Raw genomic sequence first — 26,996 nt, 5'->3', positions numbered from 1 at the left:
CTTGGATCCCCCCCAACCCAACCTCACATCATTCTTAAGCACTCTTACCCACCCCACCCCAGCCTCACAGCGCTTATGTCCAATCCTTACACTCTGTCATCTCCCCTATCTGTGATGTATTTTCATGTCTGTCTCCCTGACCAGACTGTAAACTCCTTGAGGGCAGGAATCATGTCCACCAACTCTGTTGCGTCGTACTCCCCTATGCACTTAGTACAGTGCTCTGTACACAGTAAGCACTCAGTGAATACCATTGACTGTGAACTTGTCAGTGGTACCTTCTTCTCATGTAAAGGGCAGAGATTCATAATTGACTGTTATATGCACTTTCTCAATCGTAAATTCAGTAACTTATTCAGATTACTCTGTAAATACTTGCTTCTATGCTTGACTCCCCGGTAAAAATGGAAGCTTCTTGTGGGAAGAGAGTGATTTGCTCAAGTTCACACAGACGACAAGTAGATTAGAACCCACGTCTTCTAACTCCCAAGCCCATGCTCTTGCCACTAGGCCATGCTGCTTCTCTGCTTGGTGGCCAAGAAGGCCCAGTGGCCTGCTTTAAGGTGGGGAAGCGGTACCTGCCACTTTCCAAGAATGGCGTGGCACCCGGCACCCCCGATTGGCACCTTTTCCTGCCAAATGATCCCGTGCTTCAACTCCAGTGGAGTTCAGACCTAAAATCTTCCCCCTCTAGAGCCGGCCCAAAATGGCTCCAAAGCCTGAGGGCTGTTGCTCTCCCTGGCTCTGTTGCACAGGAGCCCTGCCTCAAGGTGCCCCTTCCCTCCCCTCCCAGGTCCCCTAGGCCAGAGCTAAAGCTGAGGGGTGGGGCAGATTGGAGGGAAGGAAGGCCTTCTTGGAGGGAGATTGGAGGGAGCAGCATTGCCTAGTGGATAGAGCACAGGCCTGGGTTTCAGAAGGATCTGGGTTATAATCCCAGCTCTGCCACTTGTCTGCTGTGTGCCTCAGTTACCTCAACTGTAAAAGGAAGGTTAAGACAGTGAGTCCCACGTGGGTCAGGGACTGTGTCCAACCTGATTAAGCTGTATCTACCCCAGTGCGTAGTACAGTGGCTGGCACATAGTAAGTGTCTAACAAATACCTTTTTTCAAAAAAATGGGGATATTTTAAGGGTCTGGACAGGGCCAAGGGCACCTTGGGGAGTTAGCGGTGTCTTTTGGGACTTCCCCAGGGTGGGAAAATGGGCTTTCAGGGGCCAGGGCTGAGTGAGAGTGGCCTTAGGGGGAGGGCAGACAAAGGGGCTGCCTGGGGAGGATCCCCCCACATAGTAAGCGCTTAACAAATACCAACATTATTTATTTATTATTATTATTTAATAATAATAATGTTGGTATTTGTTAAGCACTCACTATGTGCAGGGCACTGTTCTAAGCACTGGGTTAGGTACAGGGTAATCAGGTTGTCCCACATGAGGCTCACAGTCTTCATCCCCATTTTACAGATGAGGGAACTGAGGCACAGAGAAGTGAAGTGACTTGCCCACAGTCACACAGCTGACAGGTGGCAGAGTTAGGATTCGAACCCATGACCTCTGGCTCCCAAGCCCCTGCTATTTCCACTGAGCCATGCTGCTTCTCTGAATAGGGTTGAAGGTGGGCTCCCCGGGGACAGGGATGGGTGAGGCGGAGGGCACCCTGGGGAGGGGAAAGAGGGGGTTCCCTCAGTGGGCAGGGTATAATAATAACAATAATTGTGGTATTTGTTAGGCGCTTACTGTGTGCCAGGCACTGTACTAAGTACTGGGGTGGAAACAAGCCAATCAGGTGGGACACAATCCCCGTCCTACATGGGGTTCACAGTCTTAATCCCCATTTTACAGATGAGGAAACTGGCACAGAGAAGTGAAGTGACTTGCCCAAGGTCATCCATCTGCTAAGTGGCAGAGCTGGGATTAGAACCCACAATCTTCTGCTTCCCAGGAGAGTCAATAGCATGGTTTGGGGACAGATCCCAGGTTTGGGAATCAGAGGTCGTGGGTTCTAATCCCGGATCCACCCCTGGTCAGCTGTGGGACTCTGGGCAAGTCACTTCACTTCTCTGGGCCTCGGTGACCTCGTCTGTAAAATGGGGATGAAGACGGTGAGCCCCACGTGGGACCACCTGATCACCTTGGATCTCCCCCAGTGCTTAGAACAGTGCTTGACCCATAGCGAGTGCTTAATATCACCATCATCATCATCATCATTAAGGTATAAGGGCGGTCGAGGTCGAACTAGGGGAAGCAGCGTGGCTTAGTGGAAAGAGCCCGGGCTGGGGAGTCAGAGGTCGTGGGTTCTAAACCCGGCTCGGCCCCTGGTCGGCTGGGTGACTCTGGGCAAGTCACTTCACTTCTCTGGGCCTCAGCTGTCAAATAGAGATGAAGACGGTGAGCCCCACGTGGGACAACCTGTTTCCCTTGTCTCTCCCCCAGCGCTTAGGACAGTGGTCGGCACGTCGCAAGCGCTTAACAAATACTCTCATCATCATTATTATTATTATCCCAGGGGCTGGATGGGGGGGACCCCCAGGGGTCAGGGCTGGGTGAGGGTCGCCTAATCGGGAGGGTCTCCTCAGGGCCTAGGGGGAGCGCGGGCTGGCCGTCTGAGGGGCCCCGAGGAGGCGGCGGCCGCAGGGGCGCCTCCCCCGCTCCCCCGTCGCGAGGGGGGCTACTGAGCGACCGCCTCGGCCGCTGATTTTGGCGGGCGGCCGCGCGCGCGCGCGCGCCTCGGCCGTTGCTCTGCCAACGGTAGGGGAGGGAGGGGGGCGCCAGAGCGGGCGCGAGAGCGGGCGCGAGGGGCGGGAGGGGGTTGGAGGCGGGCCGGGCCCCGCCCCCCCCGTAGAGAGCTCTAGAAGGCGGCGCTCGTGCCCGGAAGAGGGGGCGCGCAGGCGCGGCGGGCTGGGGATTTTGCTGCGTCACCAGCCGCCGCCTTCTCCTGGCCGCACATAGGCACATTTTTCTCTCTTCTGCCGTCCGCCCCTCCTCTTTCGCCAGTCCCGAGGAGCTCGCGCCGCGCGGGGCATTGTGGGACCCAGGCCGACTCCGCCGCCGCCGCCGCCCGCCTGCCCGAGGGGAGAGCGCGAGAGGCGACGAGAGAGGCCGCCCGCCCGCCCGACCGACCGACCGACCAACCGCCCCACCGACCGCCCGCCCGCCCGCTCCCCTTTACCATGTGAGTGGGACCCCGCCGAGGGCCGCCCCCCGGGCCCCGGCGCCGTTCCCCTCCCCCGCCCCCCGGGCCTCCGATCCGCCCGGCCCGGCCCGGGCCTCCGCCTTGAGCCCCGCGGCCTGGTCCGGCCGGGCCCGGTCCCTCCGCCTCGCGTGGGGCGGGGGGGGGGGGAGGAGGGGGATGGAGGGGGCGACCACGTGGGCGGCCGGAGCCGGTGGAGCGCGCAGGAGCGCGCCGCCCCTTCCCTTCCTCCTCCCCTCCCCCCCCCCCACTCCCGCCTCTCGGCCGGCGGACCCCCCCTCCGGCTGGGACCGGGGGCCGCGTCGGGGAAATGGCGGGAAAAGGCTGGGATGGCCACGCCGGCCCGGGACAAAGTGGCCCCGGGGCCCCCGAAGGCCCGGCGGCCGGCAGCACGCCTCGCACGGCGCTCTTTCTGTCGCCCCCAGCATCGCATGGAGCCGGGGGGGGGGGGGGCGGGCCAGAGGCAGCCCCTCTTGGAAAACCGGCCCAGAGACGTTGAGCGACTCGCCCCAAGGTCACGCGGCAGGCCGGGGCTCGGGCCCGTGGCCCGTCTTGCTCGATTTCCAGCCCGGTCCGGGGGTAGGCGGGCTCAGTTACCCCCTTATCCTACCCTCCTCCGCCCTGGAAAGCTCTCCCGAGCTCAGGGTGAGGCGGCCGCGTGCTGCGGCCATGCCGTGGAGGTGTGGGGGGATGTGGGGAGGGTGCACGTTCTCGGGAAAGACCACCCAGCGCCGGGTAAGACGGGCGAAGTGGCCCGCCAGCAGAGAGAAGAGACCTTTAATCTACGTGGGGTCGAGTCTGATTAACAGAGTATGACCCTGGTATGTTATACTCTCCCAAGCGCTCAGTATAGCACCGTGCACACGGTGAGAGCCAAGAGCAGTTGATTGAGCATCCCGCGCCCGATATCGAGGTCGCCAGCCCTTCACCAAACGGCAACGGAGAAGAGTCATCCCAAGGGGTGCCAGGAGGGAACGTGGACCTCCTCCCGTCCACCTGCAGCAGAGGCTTCTTGGGGGCTGGAAAAACCCCATCCCACATCCTGCCGAGTCGGGGAAGCCTCCATCCATCACAGTTTCGGCCCTGATGGGCAGCCGGTCACTCTTCTGGGCCTCTGGGAGGCCCCGATTCGTTCGAAATGTACCTCCCGAGCGCACCTGCTGCCTGCCGGGTTCACGTTCCCGGTCGGGGGTGGAGTTTGGAAGGTTCCCAAGTGGCTCATCCTGTCCCAGAGGGGTCTTGTATGAGAGTCTGCAGTGGGGCTGATGGTGTGGAGCATTGTGCGAGCAGGAGGTATGGAGAGGAAGGGGGGACCGGAGCCCCATCCCTTCGCCTCTCCGGGGCTGAAGGATTGATCCCTTTGCCGTCTCCGGCGGCGAAGGATGACAGTGACGCCCGATGGTTTAGTCCTGTCTTCTGCACATGGAAAGCTCTCAGTGAGTACCACTGACCGCTTCCCGTCAGGGGAGACCATTCGGTCAGTGCTGCTGGCCCAGGGTGGAGCCTTAGCCAGGGTCAGTCCCAGAGCCGGTCCCTGCCGGGCTGGGGCCTGTGTCTCCGCCTCCTCCCCCTGCCTTGCCGACGGCGGTTACTGTGTACCAAGTGCTGGAGTAGATACAAGATAATCAGGTTGAATACAGTCCCAGTCCCACAGGGGGCTCGCAGTCCGAGAAGGAGGGAGAAGAGGTATTTTACACATGAGAAAACTGAGGCACGGGAAGTCCAAGGACTTGGCTAAGGGACAACCCAGCAGGCAAGGCAGAGCTGGAAGTAAAACCCAGATCCTCCAACTCCCAAGTCTTTGCTCCTTCCACCAGGTCACCCTGCTTCTCAACACCTCGGATGCCTACCCTGGCCCGGATCTGGTTCTGACCAGGCCCCGGCCGGGCTGGGTGGATGAAGGGAGGTATCGAAACCGAGGGAAGCTCTGGCCAAACCTTCTCTTCGGGGACCAGGGACGGTGGCAGCCCTACCTCTCCGCCTCCCACGTGGCTCTGGGCTTGCTCCCGGGTCTGCTCACTGTATTTGGCGGAAAGCTCGAGCTCCTCAGCCGAGCCCAGCCGGGGCTGCATCTCAGCCAGTGCTAGTGTGGCGGAAGAGCCATGAGGACAGCCATCTTGGAGCCCTAGCTGGATTGCTGGGGGAGAAGTGTGGTCTGTATCTGCTACCAAGGCTTGGGCTGGAGACGTTCTCCCATACTACCCCTGGCCCCCACAACAGCCAGGCCCCTTTCCACCATCGTTGGGGCTTGGGGGCAAAAGCTGCCCCCCACTCCTCAGAAGGAGCTTCAGGCCATTCCCCTGGCTGGGCTCCCGGGGCTGCCATCTTTAATGACCAGCATGAATGGCTCCAGGGGCAGGCTTTTATCCTAAGGCGTCGATGGCCCTCGCACCTGTTTTTGGTATTCAGCATTTACTCCGTGTCAGGCACTGTACAAAGCACTGGGGTAGGTAAAAACTAATCAAGTTGGACATGGTCTGTGCCCTACATGGGGCTCATAGTCTTAGTCCCCATTTTACAGATGAGATAAGTGAGTTTTGGAGAGACAACTTGCCCAAGGACACCAAACAGACAAGTGGCAGAGCTGGGATTAGAACCCAGGTCCCTTTTCATTCCTGGGCCCGTGCTCTAACCACTAAATTATGCTGCTCCTCACAGACAGCCTCTTTGCTCCAAAGGTAGCCACTCTGGGCCAGGGGGTGAGGAGGGGGAGCGGAGAGGTGGGAGCACCACCGTGTAGATTCATTAAGGGCCGGCCACTGGGCTGAGAACTCCAGGCCCGACCAGCTCCTCCTCCTGGGGGAGGGGGGGTGTGAGGGATGGCAGGTGGGTCTCTGTTCTGGTCTAACTTGCCTGTTTACGCGGGGCTCCTCCCGGCTCCTTCTCAGATGCTGTGAGGCTGGGATTAGGAGCCCAGAGCGGCATGTTGGGTGACTGATTTGGCAAGCCAGACCTCTAAATTGAGCCTTTGAGGCCTGGAGGGGGGTGGCACGGAAGAGGGCAGGAGTGGGATCACACCGCGATTGCCACCCTCATTCCCGGAGTTGGCCCTGAATCGTGTGCCCCTTGACTCTCCCCCATCCCCCATCCAGGCAGCCAGCCTCTGCCAAGTGGTACGACCGGCGGGACTATGTGTTCATCGAGTTCTGTGTGGAGGACAGTAAAGATGTTAACGTCAACTTTGAAAAGTCCAAGCTTACGTTCAGGTACGGCTTGGGGCGGGCGGGCCGGGACCCGATGGGCACGAGGTGGCTCTCGAGCAGCGCCCCCATTTCCCCTTCTCCCTCCCCATTTCTTACAGCTGTCTGGGTGGAGGTGATAACTTTAAACATTTAAACGAAATTGACCTTTTCCAGTATATCGATCCAAACGTGAGTATCCCCTCTGCGAGGTGCCCCAGAGAGTAGCCCTGGCCTCCTGGTGCTCCATCCTGGATTCCCTGCCTATGGGGTGGGGGTGGGCGAAGGAGGGGAGGGGAACCTGCCAGGCGCCCCCTCTGAAAGGAGAAGGATCCATTTCTCTTAGGACTCCAAGCATAAAAGAACAGATCGATCGATCCTCTGCTGTTTACGGAAAGGCGAGTCTGGCCAGTCGTGGCCGAGGCTAACCAAAGAGAGGGCAAAGGTGGGTCCTTGGGACAGCGCAGCCCCAAGCTGCGGGGTGGGTCCGGGAGGTCGGGGGGGGGGGGCAGGCACGTGTTCGGGTTCGTGAGCCCAGCTCTGGCCCGTCCTTCCACTCCCACAGTGAGGAGTCTATATCTCTTGGTTCACAGCTCAACTGGCTCAGCGTGGACTTCAACAACTGGAAAGACTGGGAAGATGACTCAGACGAAGATTTGTCCAATTTCGATCGTTTCTCTGAGGTACCTGCACCCTGATAACTGGCTTGCCGGGGGGCACCCCGAACCCAGATGGGGAGGGCCACGGGGGACCGGTTATCTTCTCCCTCCTCTGGCTGGGCACACTGGAGCCCCTGTTGCCAGTCAGTTTTCATGTCTGTCTCCACGCCAAACAGATGATGAACAACATGGGGGGCGACGAAGACGTGGACCTGCCGGAGGTGGACGGCGTGGATGACGTAAGCCGCTCGGCTGGCGGGGTGGGAGGGGAGCGCGGGGGTCCTGATGGCACTATGCCAGGCCCACAGGAAGGACATGACGATGTAGGGGTGGGGGCTTTGAGACGGTTGCTCTCTGTGCCCGGATAGAGGGATGGTGAGACCAGTTTGGTGACTGCCCTTTTTCTCACCCTCAGGACTCGCCAGACAGCGATGATGAAAGTAAGCTGCCATTTGCTATCACCCGGGTACCAGTGCCCTCGCTCTCCTCTTACAGGCGGGCCCCCAGGGAGGCAGGGAGGCAGACTGGGAGCCCCTGGGCTTTGGGGGGGGTCAGAGGAGTGGGGGGGGGCGGGGGGGCACCTCTGGGGCTGCAGCCCCGGAGTTTTTCGGAAGTATCGACGCGCCTTCCCCCACCCGTGGCTGTTGGGTCTCGGAAGGCCAAGCAGCCCCCAGATCGGGGGAGCCGTGGGGCCCCTCCGGGCCTTCCCGCTCACTGATGGCTGGCCTCGGACCTTTCAGAAATGCCCGATCTGGAGTAAAGAGGAAGCGTCGTCTTCGGGGTCTGGGAAGGAAAGGAAAAGATCGAACGAACTTCATCGCAAAACTTCATAATCGAGAGCAACTTCCCGAGCCGGCCCAGCCGAGGGAAGGCAGACGGTGACTTGCCCCTTTAACCCATTTTCAACCTGTTTGTTTTAAGGCTTCCGTGAGGGTTGTTCATGTCCCCCACCCCACCCTGTCCCTCCCCTGAGGTGGGGGTCCCCGCCTGCCCCCCTAGGGGGGCAGCAGGGTCAGCTGGGAACCCTTCCCCAGACTCCCCAGACTGGATCGAGGTGCCGGCCGTCCACACAGCAGGCCGCACACCAAAGTTCCACGGGTTCCTCCCACTCCGCCCCCACGAGCTCTTCAATTCTGATTTTTCAGCGGGGCCGGAGTGGGGGCGGAAGGCCGCCGACCCTTCTCTGGCCGACGGCTCCCACTTCGAACAGGCCGTGGCTCTGGGCGTCTCCAGCCGCATTCCTTCGATGCCTCCCCCTCTCCTGGCTCTGGCTCTTGGTGCGAGCACCGGGGCCACCTGGGCCATCGGGGGTGGTGAGGAAGGGCGGGGGGGAGGGGTCGGTTGGAAGACTGCAGCGGTGGTATCGTTTTGACCTTTGACGTTCTTGCCTCTCGCACAGGGAGTGGGGTGGCGGCTGTACGCTGTGGCGTGTATGTACGTTTAGACCAAATTCGTCTTTGCACTGTCTGTAGGGGGGCGAGGGCAAAATCATATCCAGCCCTGGTGGATTCTGGGTTTTGTGCTCTGTCTAGTCAGCTGGCAGGCTCAGGGCCACCTCAATTTCTGTTCTTGAACCGTGGGGATTGTGTTGGTTTTTTTTTTTTTTTTAACGTCCACATTCTTTCTAATAAACTGTTGAAGACTTCTTGGCCGTCCTTGCCATGTCTGGCTTGCCATGATTTCCCGCCTTCTGACTTTCCTGGGGAGCGGGAGAGAAGCCGGGGCCGGGAAATTGTCTCTCTACTTGCCGGCCGGTGGCCAGGCGGAGGCATGTTGTGACGTGACTGCAATAAAGCGAGCTTCCGTCATTGTCGCCTCCACTTCCTGCGGCCCTGGGGCTGGGGGAGGAGAGGTCAGGCCCTGTCCTTGGCTCGGAGCAGACTAGGCTGTGGATCTGTTTCTTCCTGCCCCCTACCAGGGTCCTTCAGTCTGGCCCACTGTTCCCCCTCCTAAAGTGTCACGATGGCAGGGTCTTGCCCACTTTCGGGTCCCTTGGATTGGCGAGAGTTGGGCCCAGACATCTCCTCCACACCGGCCTCAAGATGCCAAGAGACCCAAGGCTGAGAAAGCGGAAACAGGGTTGCAGCTGGCCCTGGCTTGACTCTGCCCCCCTCTGGGAAGCAACGGGGTCTAGAGGCTAGAGCTGCTAGAATCAGAAGGACTTGGGTCTAACTTCCGCCTCTGCCACTTGACTGATGTGCGACCTTGGGCGAGGTATTTCACTTCTCCGTGCCTCAGTTACTTTGTAAAATGGGGATTAAGACTGAGCCCCATATGCAACAGGGACTGTCCAACCTGACTGACTTGTACCTACCCCAGCGCTTAGAACAGTGCTTGACACGTAGTAAGTGCTTAACAAATACCAAAGTGGAGACAATTATTCCTGTTACCACGGTAACTTTCCACTGCCCTCACTGCCCCATTCTCTACCTCCCCCCGCCCACCCCCTCAAGAAAAAGCTGGCTTGACTGAAGTGGCGGCTGACCCAGCCACTGCCTCACACTCTGCTTTCCCAGCTCAAATTGTCCCTCCTGGGCCCCTGCTGAGCTCTGGCGTGATTCCATTTACCCAGAACCTCCCCAAAGGTGGCCCTGAGCCACCAGCCAGCCCGGCCCCCTGCCCTGGGTCAGGTCAAAGGGGTTGGTGGGCTTTACTGTGTCTTGTCCTGGCCCGGGGGGCCGGACCAGGCGGGTCTCAGCTGCCCCTCCCTTTTTCCCTCCCTCTCTCCCTCCCTCCCTCTCCACTGGCCGCACTGGTGCCTCTGCACAATCCGTCCTTGCTCCTTGCGTTCCACGCTGCCGGTCACGGGGCAGGGGATGGCTGGGTCCCTTCCTCACTCGGCCTCGATTCTGGATGGGGCGGGGCTGCCCGGAGGCCCACCCTCTCAGGGGAGCCAGTCCCCTGCCTTCATGGGGCGGGGCTCTGGCACAAGTCAGGGAAAGTGGATTGGCCGCCAGCCTGGGGTCACTTGGCTCTAGCAGGCTGCTAACAGAAGGCTCTACTCTTAGAATGTGCCCCTTCTGTGGGGAGGACCCTGGTCTAGGGAGGTAATGTGAGCCCTCCCACCCCCCGGGTTCATAGGGCAGAGCTGGGATTTGCCCTTCCCCCACCCACTGGACCTCTGCCAGACCATGGATTACCCTAAGCCAGGACGCACAGCCCCTTTGACCTGTTTCCTCACCATCCTTCCTCCAACCTCCCTCCCTTCCTCCCTTTCACTGGGCTCTCCACCCCCATCCATCCCAACCCTGACAACCACCTGACCATACAGCGGCGACCTCTTGTGCCCAGCAGAGACACAAAGGGCTTTGGGCTTTTCTCTGCCCAGGGGTCTCCCAAACCGGCCCAAGCAGCATGAAAGAGCACACGCCTGAGCGTCAGACGACTTGGGTTCTGATCCTGACTGCCACTTGTATGCTGCATAACTTCAAGTCATTAAGCTTCTGGGACTCAGTTGCCTTATCTGTAAAAATGGGAATTTAAATGGTGAGCACCATATGGGACATAAACTGTGTCCAAACTGATTAGCTTGTATCTACCCCAGAGCTTGGTGCACTGGTTGGCACCGAGTGTTTAACAAATACTTTGTGTGTGTGTGTATGAATATATATATATATATATATATATATGTAAAACTATGGTATTAAGTGCTTACTATGTGCTGAGCACTGTTCTAAGTGCTGGGGTAGAGACAGGGTAATCAGATTGTCCCAAGTGGGGCTCACTTTTTTTTGAATTCCCATTTTTACAGATAAAAATATATAGCCTGGGGCTGCTCCCTTTGACCACAGAAGCATAATGGCCCAGTGGCCTGAACACAGGTTTGGAAGTCAGAGGACATGGGTCCTAATCCTGATTCTTCCTCTTGCCTGCTGTGTGGCCTTGGGCAAGTCACTTAATGTCTCTGTGCCTGTTACCTCATCTGTAAAATGGGGATTAAGACTGTGAGCCCCATATGGGACAGGGCCTGGGTCCAATTGGATTTGCTTTGTCCACCCCAGTGCTTAGTACAGTGCCTGGCACATAGTAAGAGCTTAAATACCATCTCCTATCTCTTCTCCTATCCCTGTATCCATGCTTCCCATCTCTCCTATCTGCCTCATGGTCAGTCCTGCTGCTTGGGGAGGGTAAGGGAAGCTGGGCAGCTCCAGCCTGTTCCCCTAAGACTGGTAAGACTGGGCTGGTTCTTGGTACTAGCATGGGAGTGGGTGTGAGGGATGAGGTAGGGACAGACAGCCATGGAGGAAGTAAAGAAAGCCCTGATCTGTTCCTAGCAGCCCCCGCCACATACACACATCCTATGCCTTCAGCCCTGTAGCCCAGCCCAGACAGATGATCTGGGCAACAGAGTGAAGACCAGATGGGAGAGGAGACTGTAAACTACAGCCAAGTGCTGTTCCCAGCAGGAACATCTGATACTGGGAGAAACCGGGTGCTGATTGGACTCCTGGCCCCCTGACCTTGAAGATAGGAATAGACCATCCAACACCCCTGACTCACCCATCTCCATCCCTGACTCTCTCCCCATGACCCAGCACGGACCATTCAACACCCCTGACTCACCCCTCTCTATCCCTGTCTCTCCCACAGTGATCCAGTCCTAACCCTGATTCCCCTCCAGTGACTGAGAAATGAATTCATTTGTTCATTCAATTGCATTTAATTCAATTCAGTTGTATTTATTGAGTGCCTACTGTGTGCAGAGCACTGTACTAAGCGCTTGGGAAAGAACAATACGACAATAAACAGTGATAATCCCTGCCCACAATGAACTCAGGGTCTAGAGTGGGGGAGACAGACACCAATACAAATAAATAAAATTACAGATAGATAAGTGCTGGGGGCCTGGGGGCCAGGGGGAGAGCAAAGGGAGCAAGTCAGGGTGATGCAGAAGGGATTGTGAGCTGAGGAAAAGTGGGGCTTAGTCTGGGAAGGCCTCTTGGAGGAGATGTGCTTTCAATAAGGCTTTGAAGCGGGCGAAGAGAACAGTGCTAATGCTTGGGGAGTACAATGCATCAGAGTTGAAAGACGCATTCCCTGTCCATAAGGAGCTTCCAGTCTAGAGGGGGAGAGAGATATTAAAATACATTTTTGATTTGTGCAGGGGTGTTGGGGGTCTGAGGGTGGGTGGGGTGAATATCGAGTGCTTAAAGGGTTTAGAACCAAGTGCGTTGGTGACACAGAAGAGAGAGGACACAGTTGGGAAGTGCTTGATACATAGTACTTACCATTAAAAAAAAATAACCTCTAGGTGGAGATGTGAACTTAATAATGATATTATTTGTTAAGCACTTACTATGTGCAAAGCATTGTTCTAAGCACGGTGGAGGGGGGGAGGTTACAAGGTGATTTTAGGGATGGAAAAGTGAGAGGACAAGGAAGTTCCAGGCCAGAGGGAGGATGTGGGCAAAGGGTTGGTGATGAGACAGGTGAGCTTAAGGTACGGTGAGTAGGTTGGCATTAGAGGAGGCAAGTATGCAGGTAGGGTTATAGTAAGAAATCAGTCAGGTAAGATAGGAGGGGTAAGGTGATTGAGGGCTTTAAAGCCGATGGTAAGGAGTTTTTGTTTGCTGCCGAGGTGGATGGGCAACCACTGGAGGTTCTTGAGGAGTGAGAAGAGGTGAACTGAATGACTGTTTCAGAAAAAGGATCTGAGCAGCAGAGGGAAGAATAGACTGGAGTGGAAAGAGACATGAGACAGGAAGCTCAATGAGGAGGCTGATACGGTAGTCGATGAGGGATAGGGTAAGCAGCGTGGCTAGAGAAGCAGCGTGGTTCAGTGGAAAGAACCCGAGCTTGGGAGTCAGAGGTTATGGGTTTGAATCCCGGCTCTGCCACTTGTCAGCTGTGTGACTATGGGCAAGTCACTTAACTTCTCTGTGCCTCAGTTACCTCATCTGTAAAATGGGGATTAACTGTGAGCCTCACGTGGGACAAACTGATGACCCTGTATCTCCCCCAGCGCTTAGAACAGTGCTCTGCACCTAGTAAGCGCTTAACAAATACCAATATTATTATCATTATTATAGAGTAAATAAAAGCAAGGATCAGCATGTTAGCAGTTTGGATGGAGAGAAAAGGGCAGATTTTAGAGATGTTGTGAAGGCAGAACTGACAGGATTTAGCGACAGAATGAATTTGTAGATTAATTGAGAGATGAATTGATAATGCCAGAGTTACAGGCTTGGGAAACAGGGAGGACAGTGGTGTTGTCTAAAGTAAAGGGAAAGATAGGGAGAAGCAACGACACCTAGTGGAAAGAGCATGGGCCTGGGAACCGGAGCACCTGGGTTCGAATCGCTGCTCCACCATGTACCTGTTGTGTGCCTCAGTTCCCTCTTCTGCAAAATGGGGATTCAGTCAATACCTGTTCTCCATCCTACTTAGACTGTGAGCCCCATGTGGGACCTGATTATCTTGTCTCTACCACAATATTTGGCATATACAGTGTTCAACAAATGCTACAGTTATTATTATTATTATAAGGATAAGTTATTATAAGGATTGTTTAGGTGGATAGATGAGGAGTTCTGCTTTAGATATGTTAATTTTGGCACGTTGGTGGGACATTCATTCAATCATATTTATTGAGCGCTTACTGTGTGCAGAGCACTGTACTAAAGGCTTGGAATGTACATTTTGGCAACAGATAGAGAAAATCCCTGCTCAACAATGGGACATCCAAGTGGAGCTGTCCTGAAGGCAGGAGGAAATGTGCATCTACAGAGAAGAGAGAGGTCAGGACCAGAGAGGAAGATTTGGAAATCATCCGCAAAACGATGATAGTTGAAGCCATCATCATCATCATCATATTAATAATTCTGGTATTTGTTAAGCACTTACTGTGTGCCAGGCACTATATTAAGTGCTGGGGTGGATACAAGCAAATCCGGTTGGACACAATGTTCCAATGGGGCTCACGGTCTCAATCACCATTTCACAGATGGAGGAAACTGAGGCACAGAGAAGTGATGTGACTTCCTCAAGGTCACACAGCAGACAAATGGCGGAGCAGGGATTAGAACCCACAACCTTCTGACGTCCAGGCCCATGCTCTATCCTCTACGCCATGCTGCTTCAAGCCATGAGAGCAAATGAATTCTTTGAAGGAGTGGGTGAAGATGAGGAAGAGAAGGGGACCCAGAACTGAGCCTTGAGGGACTCCCATAGTTAGTGAGTAAGAGGCAGAGAGGAGCCCACAAAAGAGACGGAGAATGAGCAGCCAGAGAGCTAGAAGGAGAATCAGGACTGGAGGGTGTCAGTGAAGCCAAGGAAAGAGAATGTTTTTTGGACAGGAGGATGGTCCACATGTCTGTCTGACTGTCTGAGGCAGCTGAGAGGTTGAAGAGGATTAAGATGGCGTAGAGGCCTTTGGATTTGGCAAGGAGGGGGATCATTGGTGTCCTTAGAGAAGGCGGGTTCTGTGGCCGGGGAGAAGCCAGATCAGAGTGAGTCAAGGAAAGAATTGGAGCAGAGAAAGTGGAGGCAGCAGGTGTTTGGACAGGAATGGTAGGAGGGAAATGGAGCCATAACTGGAGGAAGTTGGGGCCTAGGGAGGATTTTTCTAGGAAGGGGAGACATGAGCATGTTTGAAAGAGGTGGGGAAGAAGCCACTGGAAAGTGAACAGTTGAAAACGGCAGTCAGGGAGGAGACAAGTGTTTTGATAAGGTGCGCTTGCTGTGTGCAAAGCACTGCAGTAAGTGCTTGGGAAAGTACAACACAATAATAAAGAGTGACAATCTCTGCCCACAGTGAGCTCGCTCGCAGTCTAGAGGACTAATACTAGTAATAGTAATAATAGTAGCATTAGTAACAGTAGAATGAGGGGGAGCGCCGATTGATTTAAGTCAGTCGGCCAATCAATCAATGGTATTTTCCTGAGCACTTCTTTTTTTTATGGTATTTGTTAAGCATTTGTCATGTGCCAGGCACTGTTCTAAGCACTAGAGTAGATACAAGTTAATCAAATTGGACACAGTCCCTGTCCCACATAGGGCTCACAGTCTTAATCACCATTTGTACAGATGAGGTAACTGAGGCAAAGAGAAGTGAAGCGACCTGCCCGAGCTCACACAGCCGACAAGTGGTGGAGCCAGAATTAGAACCCAGGTCCTTCTGACTCCCGGGCCTGTTCTGTATCGACTAGGCCATGCTACTTCTCTTAGTGCAGAGCACTGTACTAGGACACTCAGGAGAGTATAACGCCATAGAGTTGGTAGGCACGATTGCTGCCCAGAAGGAGCTTACAGTCTAGGGCAGGGAAATAGACATTCAAATAAACTACAATTAGGGGAAATGGGATGTAGAAGGATAGGGACCTAAGTGCTGTGAGGCTGGGTGGGGCGGGGAGAATATCAAGCACTTGAAGGGGGACAGATCCAAGTGCATGGGAACACAGAGAGGTAAAATGACTCTTCTATGTTCCCTTTACAGAGTAGGGGCATAGGACAATCTGGAAGTCAGGACTCCTGAGTCCCAAGACTGGGGGCTTTCCAGCAGAACATACTACAGACTGACAGATAATGTGACCGACATTTGCAAATTAAATGAAGAGAAGGGCTCGGGGCCCACTTACATGACTCAAAGTTTTCAACTTTGTGTTAGTCTAGTTGATTCTGTCATCCACGGCAGTGGGAAGCCAGGAGAAACACAATCCACAGATAATACAAAAATTTCCTTTTGCAAATGACCTTGATTTTCTCCCCCTTGAGCTGCTAGTAAGTAGCAAAATAGTCAGGAGTTTCTGTTTGATGTGCGGGTAGACGAGCAACCACTGGAGATTTTTGAAGAGTGAGGAGATGTGGACTGAATTTTTTTCTCTTAGAAAATGATCTGTGCTGCACAGTGGGCTCTACACACAGGAAACCCTCAATCCGTGCAACTGATGGCTCTCTAGCTGGCTTGCTTTTTTTTTTTAAAGGGTAATTGTTAAGCACTTACTATGCACCAGACACTATACCAAGCTAATTGAGTTGGACACAGTCCATGTCCTACATGGGACTCCCAATCTTAATTCCCAATTTACAGATGAGGTAACTGAGGCCCAGAGAAGTGAAGTGATTTGTCTAAGGTGTTACAGAAGACAAATGGTGGAGTTGGGACTAAAACCCAAGTCTTCTGTCTCCCAGACCTGTGCTCTTTCCATTAGGCCACACTGCTTTTCTTGATGGATTAAAAGCACAAGTGGAGCACTCTTCCCTTCAGTCCCTTCGATCGGTACAAGCCGGCATTGCTATGTGACCACGGGTGGCTGAGAGGACCAAGCTCCGGTTCTAGAAACTCCTCACCAGCGACTTTAAAGCACTCCATCACCTTGCCCGCTCCTACCTCACCTCACTGCTTTCCTACTACAACCCAGCCCACACATTTCACTCTGCCGATGCCAATCTACTACTCAGTCTCGTCTAACTCACTGCCGACCGCTCGCCCACGTTCTGCCTCTGGCCGGGAATGCCCTCCCTCCTCATATACGACCCACAAATTACTCTTCCCCGCGTCAAAGACTTATTGAAGGCACAGCTCCTCCAAGAGGCCTTTGCATTCATTCATTCAATCGTATTCATTGAGCGCTTACTTTATGCAGAGCACTGTACTAAATGCTTGAGAGAGTACAATATAACAATAGCACAGACACATTCCCTGCCCACAGCAAGCTTACAGTCTAGAGGGCAAGACAGACCTTAAAATAAATAAATAAATTACATATACATACATAAGTGCTGTGGTGCGGGGGTGGGGGGGTGGCGGTAAATAAAGGGAGTGAGTCAGGGAGATGCAGAAGGAAGTGGGAGAAAAAGAAAGGAGAGCTTAGTTAGGGAAGGCCTCTTGGAGATGTGCCTTCAATAAGGCTTTGAAGGAGGAAAGAATAATTGTCCATCGGATTTGTGGAGGGAGGGCGTTCCAGGCCGGAGGCAGGACGTGGGTGAGAGGTCGGCGGCGAGATAGACGAGATTAAGGCACAGTGAGAAGGTTAGCATTAGAAGGAACGAAGCGCGTGGGCTGGGTTGTAGTAGGCGAGTAGCGAGGTGAGGTAGGAGGGGCAAGATGACTGAGTGCTTTGAAGCCAATGGTGAGGAGTGTTTGATGCGAAGGTGGATGGGCAACCACTGGAGTTTCTTGAGGGGGAAATACGTCCTGAACGTTTCTGTAGAAAAATGATCCGGGTAGCAGAGTGAAGTATGGATTGGAGTGGGGAGAGGCAGGAGGCTGATAAGGTAATCGAGGTGGGATAGGATAAGTGACTGTATTAATGTGGTAGCATGGAGAGGAAAGGGTGGACTGTAGTGATTTTGTGAAGGTGGAAAGTACAGGATTTAGTGATGGATTGAATAATGTGCTTGAATGAGAAAGGAGTCAAGGATAACGCCGAAGTTATAGGCTTGGGAGACAGGAAAGGTGATAGTGCCTTCTATAGTAATGGGAAAGTGAGGAGGAGGACAGGGTTTGGGTGGGAAGATAAGGACGTTTTATTTTGGACACGTTAAGCTTGAGGTGATGGGGGAGTAGAGATGTCTTAAGGCAGGAGGAAATGGGAGACTGCAGAGAGGGAGAGAGATCAGGGCTAGAGATGTAGTTTTGGGTATCCGCATGAAGGTGGTAATTAAAGCCATGGGAGTGATCGAGTTCTCCAAGGGAGCGCGTGTAGCTGGAGAATAGAAGAGGACCCAGAACTGAACCTTCAGGGACCCCCACAGTTAGGGAGAGGGTGGGAGGCAGAGGAGGAGCCCGGGAAAGAGACTGAGAATGAGGAGCTAGGGAGATGAGGAGAACCAGAAGAGGACAGTGTCAGTGAAGCCAAGGTTGGATACTGTTGCCAGGAGAAGGGGGTGGTCAACAGCGTCAAAGGCAGCTGAGAGGTCAAGAAGGATTAGGATGGATTGGAGGCTGTTGGATTTGGCAAGAAGGAGATCACTGGTGACCCTTGAGAGGGCATTTTTGTGGAGTGAAGGGGATGGAAGCCAGATTGGAGGGGGTCAAGGAGAGAATTGGAGCAGAGGAATTTGAAACAGAGGGTGTAGACAACTCGCTCAAGGAGTTTGGAGAGGAATGGTAGGAATGGGGCCATAATTGGAGGGAGCCTTGGGGTCAAGGGAGGGTTTTTTCAGGATAGGGGAGACATGGCCCTATTTGAAAGCAGTGGAGAAGAAGCCATTGGAGAGCATACATTTGAAGATGGCTGTTCGGGTGGGACACGTTCCCTGCCGAGTTTACAGTCTAGTGGGTTTATAGTCTAGAGGGCTGTAAGGCTCCAGTCCAAACTTAATAACAACAACAGTAATAACAATAATAACAATGGTATTTGTTAAGTGCTTACTACGTGCCAAGCATTATACTAAGCACTGAGGTAGATACACGATAATCAGTTGCGGCACAGTCCCTGTCCCATGTAGGGATCCCAGTTTAAGTAGGAGAGAAGAGGATTTAACCCCCATTATAGAGATGAGGCAACAGAGGCATAAAGAAGTGAAGTGATTTACCTAAAGTCACAGAGTAGGCAAGTGGCAGAGCAGGGATTAGAACACAAGTCCTCTGACTCCAGGCCCATGCTCTTTCCATTAGGTCACCGTTTCTTAAATTTCACTCTGCTGCCTGGATCATTCTTCTGAAAAACTGTTCAGTTCATATTTTTCCATTCCTCAAGAACCTTCATTGCTTGCCCATCCACCTCTGCATCAAACAGAAACACCTGACGGCCAATCAGCTTTCTCCCTCCTCCCTGACCTGACTGATCTCCTACAACCCAACCCGCACACCCTGCTCCCCAACCAATTCTCTACACCTCGATATCTTCTATTCCACCACTGACCCCTTCCCCATGTCCTCCCTCTGGCCTGGACTCCTTCCCCCTTCACATCCGACAGATCACTATTTTCCCCATCTTCAAAATCCCCCTAAAATCACATCTCCAAGACCCCTTCCCTGACTAAGCACTGATTTCCCCTACCTGCCCATCCCTCCTTATCATCTGCGCACTTGGCTTTGTATGCCTTAAGCCCTTTGATCTGTACCCTTCAGGCACTTGATATTCACCCCACCCTCAGCCCCACAGCACTTGGTACAAATCCCTAATTTATTTAATTGTGTTAATGTTTGCCTCCCCATCTAGACTGTGAACTCCTTAATCAGTGGTATTTATCTAGCAGTTTCCTGTATGGAGAGCCTTGTACTAAGCGCTCGCTCGGGGAGAGTTGGGAGACACATTCTCTGCCCGCAAATGAGCTTACAGTCTAGTTACTTAAAGTTCCCTCCTTGTGGGTAGGGAACGTGTCTACCAACGTCTGTTGTTCGGAACTCTCCCAAAGGCTTAGTACAGTCCTCTGTACACAGCAAGTGCTCAATAAATACCAGCGGTTGACTGATTAATCCATGCAAAGTTGGTGGTGGGTGCTGGGGTGGTGTTTGTGAGGATGAAACTAGGAGAAGGAGGCATTAGTCGGGGAATGCTTCCGGAGGGCGGTTGGTGGGGGGGCTGCAGGGGACTTCAGGAGGTTTTGATGATGGGGAGAGCTGTGGACTTGTAGACCTGAAAGGGGAGGGACACTTTTCTGGAAAAGGTCCTGAATGAGGTTCACTATGGAACCAGGGCCAAGTTCTAATTTCAGCCAATAGTAATGATAATAATAATAATAATAATAATGACAATACTGGAAGAAGCAGCATGGTCTAGTGGATAGAGCATGGGCCTGGGAGTCAGAAGGGCCTGGGTTCTAACTCTGGCTCTACCACTAGTCTGCCATGTGTCCTTGGGTCAGTCACTTAACTTCTCTGTGCTTCAGTTACCTCATCTGTAAAATGGGGATTAAGACTGGATTGGACAGGGACTGTGTCCAATCTAATTAGCCTGTATATAGCCCAGGGCCTACTACAGTGCTTGGCGCATAGTAAGCATTTAACAAGAACCATTAAAAAAAATGATATAGTAAGCGTTATTTGTTGAGCTCTTACTATATGGCAGGCAGTATACTAGTAGCGTGGCTCAGTGGAAAGAGCATGGGCTTTGGAGTCAGGGGTCATGAGTTCGAATCCCCGCTCTGCCACTTGTCAGCTGTGTGACTGTGGGCAAGTCACTTAACTTCTCTGTGCCTCAGTTACCTCATCTGTAAAATGGGGATTAAGACTGTGAGCCCCACGTGGGACAACCTGACTCCCCTGTGTCTACCCCAGCGCTTAGAACAGTGCTCTGCACATAGTAAGCGCTTAACAAATACCAACATTATTATTAGTAATAATTGTGGTATTTGTTAAGCTCATGTGCCCAACATTGAACTAAGTGCTGGGGGAGATACAAGGTCATCAAGTCAGATACAGTCTCTGTCTCACATGGGACTCACAATCTAAGCAGGGAGGAGAGGCATCGAATACCCATTTCACAAATGAGAAATCTGAGGCAAAGAGCATTTAAATATATTATCCAAGTGCTTAGTACAGTGCTCTCCATGCAATGAACACTCAATAAATACCTCCGATTGTTTGAAGTCATACGACAAGCAAGAGGCAGAGTCAGGATTAGAACCCACTTCTTCTGATTCCTAGGTTCACGAGTCTCGTTTTCATGGGCGATTCATGAATTTATGGGCCGGTAACAACCCTGCCACCAGATAGAATGACCATCAGGGAGGGCCCTTCCCAAGGTCACTGGGATAGGCAGTGGCAGGCTAGGTTCTGAGGGACACCATCTGCCACCCCCACCCCCCGCCCAATCTGTTGTTGGCAAAGCAGCAGGCCAGATCAAAGTTAGCCCTTATTTTCCTTTGTTTTATGGAATTTATTAGATACAAGAGTAGATACAGGAGTAGAGTAGATACAAGATAATCGAGATGGATACAATCCCTGTCCCACACACGGCTCAGAGTCTTTATCCTCATTTTACAGATGAGGTAACTGAGGCACAGAGAAATGACTTGCCCGAGATCACACAGCAGGCAAATGGCAGAGTCAGGATTCTAACCCAGGGCCTCTGACTCCCAGTCCTGTGCTCTTTTCACTAGACCACAGTGCTTCTCACCCCCGAGGAATAACTTTTTTTTAAAAAAGGCATTTATTAAGCACTTCCTAGGTGCCAGGCACTGTACTAAGCGCTGGGGAGGATATGAGCAAAATGGGTTGGACAGAGTTCTTGTCTCGTGTGGGGCTCACAGTCTTAATCCCCATTTTACAGCTGAGGAAACTGAGACCCAGAGAAGGGAAGTGACTTGTCCAAGGTCACCGAGCAGACATGTGGCAGAGTCAGAACGAGAACCCATGACCTTCAGACTCCCAGGCCTGTGCTCTGAGTAATAAGAATAATTATGGTGTTTATTAAGCGTTTACTATGTGCCGAACACTGTTCTAAGTGCTGGGGTGGTTGTGAGGTAATCAGGTTGTCCCCCGTGGGGCTCACAGATTTAATCCCCATTTTACAGATGAGGTAACTGAAGCACAGAGAAGTTAAGCGACTTGCCCGAGGTCACACAGCAGACAAGTGGCAGAACCGGGATTAGAACCCTTGTCCTCTGACTCCCAAGCCCGTGCTCTTTCTACAGAAGCCACACTGCTTCTGTAGGCCATGCTGCTTCCAGAACTTGGGGGAGGTGTAATAATAATTGTGGTATTTGTTAAATGCTTACTCTGTGCCAGCCACTATACTAAGCGCTGGGGTGGATCCAGGGAGCAGCGTGGCTCAGGAAAAAGAGCCCGGGCTTGGGAGTCAGAGGTCATGGTTTCAAATCCCTGCTCCGCCACTTGTCAGCTGTATGACTTTGGGCAAGTCACTTCACTTCTCTGTGCCTCAGTTACCTTATCTGTAAAACTGGAGATTAAGACTGTGAGCCCCACGTGGGATAACCAGATCACCTTGTAAACTCCCCGGCGCTTAAAACAGTGCTTTGCACATAGTAAGCACATGCCGTTCATTATTATTGAGAAGCAGCGTGGCTCGGTGGAAAGAGCCCGGGCTTGGGAGTCGGAGGTCATGGGTTCGAATCCCAGCTCGGCCACTTGTCAGCTGTGTGACTGTGGGCAAGTCATTTCACTTCTCGGGGGGGGGGGGGGGGCTCAGTTCCCTCATCTGGAAAATGGGGATGAGGACTGTGAGCCTCACGTGGGACAACCCGATGACCCTGTAAATCTCCCCCAGGGCTTGGAACAGTGCTCTGCACATAGTAAGCGCTTAACAAACGCCAACGTTATTATTATTATCCAAGCCAATGGGGTTATTATTATTATCCAAGCCAATCCCCGTTTTACAGGTGAAGTCGCAGAGGCCCAGAGAAGTGAAGGGCCTTGCCCCAGGTCCCGCAGCGGAGCCGGGATCAGAACCCACGATTTCCCGACGCCCCGGGCTCTGGCCACATGGCTCAGTGGAAAGAGCACGGGCTTTGGAGTCAGAGGTCATGAGTTCGAATTCCGGCTCCGCCACTTGTCAGCTGTGTGACTGTGGGCAAGTCACTTCACTTCTCTGTGCCTCAGTTACCTCATCTGTCAAATGGGGATGAAGACTGTGAGCCCCACGTGGGACAACCTGATTCCCCTGTGTCTACCCCAGCGCTTAGAACGGTGCTCGGCACATAGTAAGCGCTTAACAAATACCAACATTATCATTATTATTATCACTAGGCCAAGCTGCTTCGCCAAGGAAGCAGAAGGGACTGAGGGCGTCTGGGACGCAAGTCAAGGTCACCGCAACCTGCGGCGTGGCTGGGCGGGGACCGAGGGACCGGGTCCCGGTGCGGCAGGCGGCGCCTCCGAAGAGCGGCCGCGGCCCGACAAAGGGGACGGGCCCAAGGGCAGCACAAGGCCGAGCACGTGTTTCCCGGCAGCCCCCGGGCCGCCCTCGAAGCGGCCCCGCCCTTCCCTCCCTCTAACTGACGTTTCTCCGGACCAATCGCCGGCAGGCTCCCGGAGGGCGGGCCCCCGCCCGCCGCAGTGCCCCGGCGGCCCAATGGGAACGAGGAGGGAGGTGAGTGACGTCGCCGCCGTCCAACAGGAGCGAGGCAGACGCCGGCCAACGGCCGCGCCGCCTGGGAAGACGGACGGCGTCCGGGGCCAATGGTCGCGCGGGCCGCGGGGAAGTCCCCGCCCCGGCGGCGGTGGACTGGCCGCCGGGGCCCGTTGCGGCGCTCAGTCGCCTGACGGACTCCGCCATGTTGGGGCTCGTGGGCCGCGCCGCCGCCGCCTCGGCCTCCGCCGCGCTGCGGGGCCTCGGCGCTTCGTGCGCCCCGCCGGCGCCCGCCCAGGCCCTGCTGCGGGCCGCCCCGGCTGCGCTCCAGCTCGGTGGGTGCCGCCGCCGCCCGCCGGGCCCGTGACCTTGGGCCCGGTCCCGCGCCCCCACCCCCAAAGGACCAGCCCTCTCCCACGGTGGGGGGGGAATCTCCGAGGTGACTCCCCGTCTCGCCCCCGTCACCGCGGGGACCGGTGACCTTGGCGGCGCCCCCCGGGGGGGGGGTGGGTCCTCGGCCCTCCATCCTCGGGCGTCCCCTTGACCTCTAACCTCTCCCGCAGCCAGGAAATATGCGGCCCAGGCCTCGCCCTCCGCCAAGGCCGGCGCCGCCACCGGTCGCATCGTGGCGGTCATCGGCGCCGTGGTGGACGTCCAGTTCGACGAGGGGCTGCCCCCCATCCTCAACGCCCTGGAGGTGCAGGGCAGGGACACCCGGCTGGTCCTGGAGGTCGCCCAGCACCTGGGTAAGTGAAGCCCCCCCGGCCCCGCCCCGGCCTAACCCCTCTCCGCTGATGACCTTTTCCCAATGACTTTCGTTCTTCTGAGCTTGCTGAAGCCGCTCTTAGGGTCTGAGGAGAAGGGGCAGGTGGCAGGACCCGTCACCCTTAGCCTAGCACAGTGCTCTGCACCCGATAAACATTCCCAGTCGACCGCATCTGACTCTGTTCGTGCCCCGCCTCCTCTTTCCCTCCCTCCCCCACCGCCCTGCAGGGGAGAGCACGGTCCGCACCATCGCCATGGACGGAACTGAGGGGCTGGTGAGGGGCCAGAAGGTTCTGGATTCCGGCGCCCCGATCCGGATCCCCGTTGGACCGGAGACCCTGGGCCGCATCATGAATGTCATCGGGGAGCCCATTGACGAGCGAGGCCCCATCAAAACCAAACAGTGAGTGTCGGGGTGGTGGCCGCCCTGGGGGGGGGGTGCGGGGGTGAAGGGAGAGGGTGCAGCCCACTCCCCCATTCATCGGCTCCCTCCCTTTGGGCCGCAGGTTCGCCGCCATCCACGCTGAGGCTCCAGAGTTCATTGAGATGAGCGTCGAGCAGGAGATCCTCGTCACCGGCATCAAGGTGGTCGATCTGCTGGCCCCTTACGCCAAGGGAGGCAAGATCGGTAAGTGCACCGGGGGTCTCGGCCGGGCACGAGCCCAGGCCGCGGGCAGTCCGTCTGTGTCCGGCCGGGCACGAGCCCAGGCCGCGGGCAGTCCGTCTGTGTCCGGCCGGCCGTGCCGGGAGACGCATCCTTCGCTGATGAGTGACTCTTTGACTTTCGTTCTTCTGAGTCTGCTGAAGCCATTTGTCTATTCTGAGAAGGAGAGTGGGGGTGTCTCCCCTGCCCCCCTCAACCTCAGAGCATCCCGGGCCCCGACCTCCCCTGCTCACGCCCTCTCCGTCCTTTCGCACCAGGTCTTTTCGGCGGCGCGGGTGTGGGCAAGACAGTGTTGATCATGGAGCTGATCAACAACGTGGCCAAGGCCCACGGAGGCTACTCGGTGTTCGCCGGGGTGGGCGAGCGGACGAGAGAGGGCAACGACCTGTACAATGAGATGATTGAGTCCGGAGTCATCAATCTGAAAGATGCCACGTCTAAGGTGGGTAGGGGTGGATGTGTGTGTCGATGTGTGGGGCGGGGGTTGCTGCCGCCACAGCCGCCTCCCTGACTCTCACTGGACATTATTTTCCTCCATCAGTTAGCGGTGTTTCCTGAGCCCTTACTGTGTGCAAAGCATTGTACTAAGTGCTTGGGAGAGTACAGTACAGCAGAGACAGTAGACACATTCTCTGCCTACCAACCAGCTTACAGTCTAGTGCCAGTACGGTCCAGGATGTAGACACAATCCCCTGCCCACAAGGCACTTAGTCCGGCAGGGGAGACGAACCCTAAAATCAAAGAGGCGTATGGGGTGCTGACCCAAGTGTGTGGATGATGTGGAAGGGATAGGATTACAGGGTGGTGTGGGCAACACGGTCCTTATTGTTCTCTGTGGGAAGAGGCAGAATCAAGTCAGGCATCACCATGTCCCAGGTACTCTTTCGGGACCCAACAAAAGTTCACCTTTCAGCCAGACTTCGGGCCGCCTGACTCCATCTCCTCCCCCCACCAATATACTGGCCGCAGGTAGCGCTGGTGTATGGACAGATGAATGAGCCGCCCGGTGCCCGGGCCCGCGTGGCGCTGACCGGCCTGACTGTGGCCGAGTACTTCCGTGACCAGGAGGGCCAGGATGTGCTGCTGTTCATCGACAACATCTTCCGCTTCACACAGGCTGGTTCTGAGGTGAGGTGAGGGGGGTGGCGGACCCTGGGGTCAGGCTTCACCTAATCACCCCTAACACTCCCTCACGCTCCCCTCCCATTCCCGCCCCGACAGGTGTCGGCGCTGCTGGGTAGGATCCCGTCAGCGGTGGGCTACCAGCCCACTCTGGCCACGGACATGGGCACCATGCAGGAGAGGATTACCACAACCAAAAAAGGCTCCATCACCTCCGTACAGGTAAAGATGGGGCCTCAGGCAGTTGGCTTGAGTGTTCTGATTGCTCCCTCCCTCTCTGACTGTAGTAAGCTCCTACTCACTCTCCCGTACCCTGCCACACACACTTCATGCAGAAAGGCGCTTAGTACATACCATTGTTTGACCACCAGGCTATCTACGTACCAGCAGATGACTTGACTGACCCAGCGCCTGCCACCACCTTCGCCCATTTGGACGCCACCACCGTGCTGTCCCGGGCTATTGCCGAGTTGGGCATCTACCCTGCCGTAGATCCCCTGGATTCCACCTCACGTATCATGGACCCCAACATTGTGGGCAGCGAGCACTATGATGTGGCCCGGGGGGTCCAGAAGATTCTCCAGGTGAGGGCCTCTCGGCCAGGTCGGGCCACTACAGCCGTGCCTCAGCCGTGCCCAAAGGCTGGGCTGGGGGTGGGCTTGTCATGGGTGGGGGTGCTGGTCCGGCTCGAGGTTGCCCTGGACCCACATGGGCGTAAACTCAGCCTATAAACCCTCCCCCTTCCTCTGCTTCCCAGGACTACAAATCCCTCCAGGACATCATCGCCATCCTGGGTATGGACGAGTTGTCGGAGGAGGATAAGCTGACGGTGTCTCGTGCCCGCAAGATCCAGCGTTTCCTCTCCCAGCCCTTCCAGGTGGCCGAGGTCTTCACGGGCCACATGGGCAAGCTGGTGCCCCTGAAGGAGACCATCAAGGGCTTCCAGCAGATCCTGGCCGGTGAGGATGCTGAGCATGGGGGCTGGGCCCGGAGCTGCTGGGAGGTAGGGTGGGTTGTCTGTCTTCTCCTCCTAACGGCCCCGCCTTCTTGGTTCCCCTCCAGGCGAGTACGACCACCTCCCCGAACAGGCTTTCTACATGGTGGGCCCCATCGAGGAGGCTGTGGCCAAAGCCGAGAAGCTGGCGGAGGAGCACTCTTGAGGGGCTCGCTCCTCGCCCCCCTCTCCTCTTCCTCCTCCCTCCCCTCCCCCAAGGAAGCAATGCTGCAGTGGCCTCACGGACACCTCATGGCTGGTCTGAAGAGTATTTAAAGTTTCCAATAAAATGTCCATCCGAGTGGCGTCCATCCGTGTTTCTTGAGGCAGGGAGGGGGCGGCCGGGGCTCCCCTTGAGGACGGGGTGGGCATGGAGGCCGCAGGGAAGATGGGCAAACTCCTCTCTTGCCCCATCTTGAGTTGAAGGGCTGGTGAGGGGTCATGACTGTGGAGCCGCTGGTCCTGAGGGGCAGGGGCGGGGAAGGGGGTTTGCCCTACCGGCTTCCTGTCC

General features: G+C 55.3%; 2 protein-coding genes and 2 non-coding genes across 4 annotated transcripts; all 4 read left to right on the top strand.

The window, feature by feature from the left end:
• Positions 1 to 2,851: 2,851 nt before the first annotated feature.
• Positions 2,852 to 8,678, top strand: PTGES3 (prostaglandin E synthase 3). Its single transcript, XM_029074034.1, has 8 exons — positions 2,852 to 3,167; positions 6,278 to 6,391; positions 6,487 to 6,556; positions 6,711 to 6,809; positions 6,958 to 7,047; positions 7,200 to 7,262; positions 7,439 to 7,463; positions 7,764 to 8,678. Coding segments are annotated over exons 1-8 (483 nt in total). The 5' UTR covers positions 2,852 to 3,165; the 3' UTR covers positions 7,784 to 8,678.
• A 14,452-nt stretch (positions 8,679 to 23,130) lies between these two features.
• Positions 23,131 to 26,786, top strand: ATP5F1B (ATP synthase F1 subunit beta). The gene is made up of 10 exons (XM_029074026.1): positions 23,131 to 23,275; positions 23,504 to 23,686; positions 23,934 to 24,108; positions 24,212 to 24,333; positions 24,627 to 24,811; positions 25,339 to 25,497; positions 25,591 to 25,713; positions 25,863 to 26,075; positions 26,249 to 26,450; positions 26,554 to 26,786. The coding sequence occupies exons 1-10, from the start codon at positions 23,146 to 23,148 to the stop codon at positions 26,649 to 26,651; spliced, it is 1,590 nt and encodes a 529-aa protein (XP_028929859.1). The 5' UTR covers positions 23,131 to 23,145; the 3' UTR covers positions 26,652 to 26,786.
• Positions 23,726 to 23,800, top strand: LOC114814918. The gene has a single exon (XR_003762713.1). It is a non-coding gene; the product is annotated as a small nucleolar RNA SNORD59 (small nucleolar RNA).
• On the top strand, positions 24,462 to 24,534 carry LOC114814917. Its single transcript, XR_003762712.1, has one exon. It is a non-coding gene; the product is annotated as a small nucleolar RNA SNORD59 (small nucleolar RNA).
• Positions 26,787 to 26,996: the final 210 nt, after the last annotated feature.

The sequence above is a fragment of the Ornithorhynchus anatinus genome, chromosome 10 (genome assembly GCF_004115215.2).
Source record: "Ornithorhynchus anatinus isolate Pmale09 chromosome 10, mOrnAna1.pri.v4, whole genome shotgun sequence".
In the NCBI taxonomy this organism is placed as follows: Eukaryota; Metazoa; Chordata; class Mammalia; order Monotremata; family Ornithorhynchidae; genus Ornithorhynchus; species Ornithorhynchus anatinus.
The sequence above is the reverse complement of the archived record's forward strand: the minus strand, read 5'-3'. Positions and strand labels throughout refer to the sequence as shown.

Bases quoted from the DNA above. Each gene is read 5' to 3' on its own strand.
- PTGES3 (XM_029074034.1), top strand. The intron at 6,810-6,957 runs GTGGGTCCTTGG...CTTGGTTCACAG, and splicing joins TAACCAAAGAGAGGGCAAAG to CTCAACTGGCTCAGCGTGGA. The intron at 7,263-7,438 runs GTAAGCCGCTCG...TCTCACCCTCAG, and splicing joins AGGTGGACGGCGTGGATGAC to GACTCGCCAGACAGCGATGA.
- ATP5F1B (XM_029074026.1), top strand. From the start codon at position 23,146: ATGTTGGGGCTCGTGGGCCGCGCCGCCGCCGCCTCGGCCTCCGCCGCG. The intron at 25,714-25,862 runs GTAAAGATGGGG...TTTGACCACCAG, and splicing joins GCTCCATCACCTCCGTACAG to GCTATCTACGTACCAGCAGA. The intron at 26,076-26,248 runs GTGAGGGCCTCT...TCTGCTTCCCAG, and splicing joins GGGTCCAGAAGATTCTCCAG to GACTACAAATCCCTCCAGGA.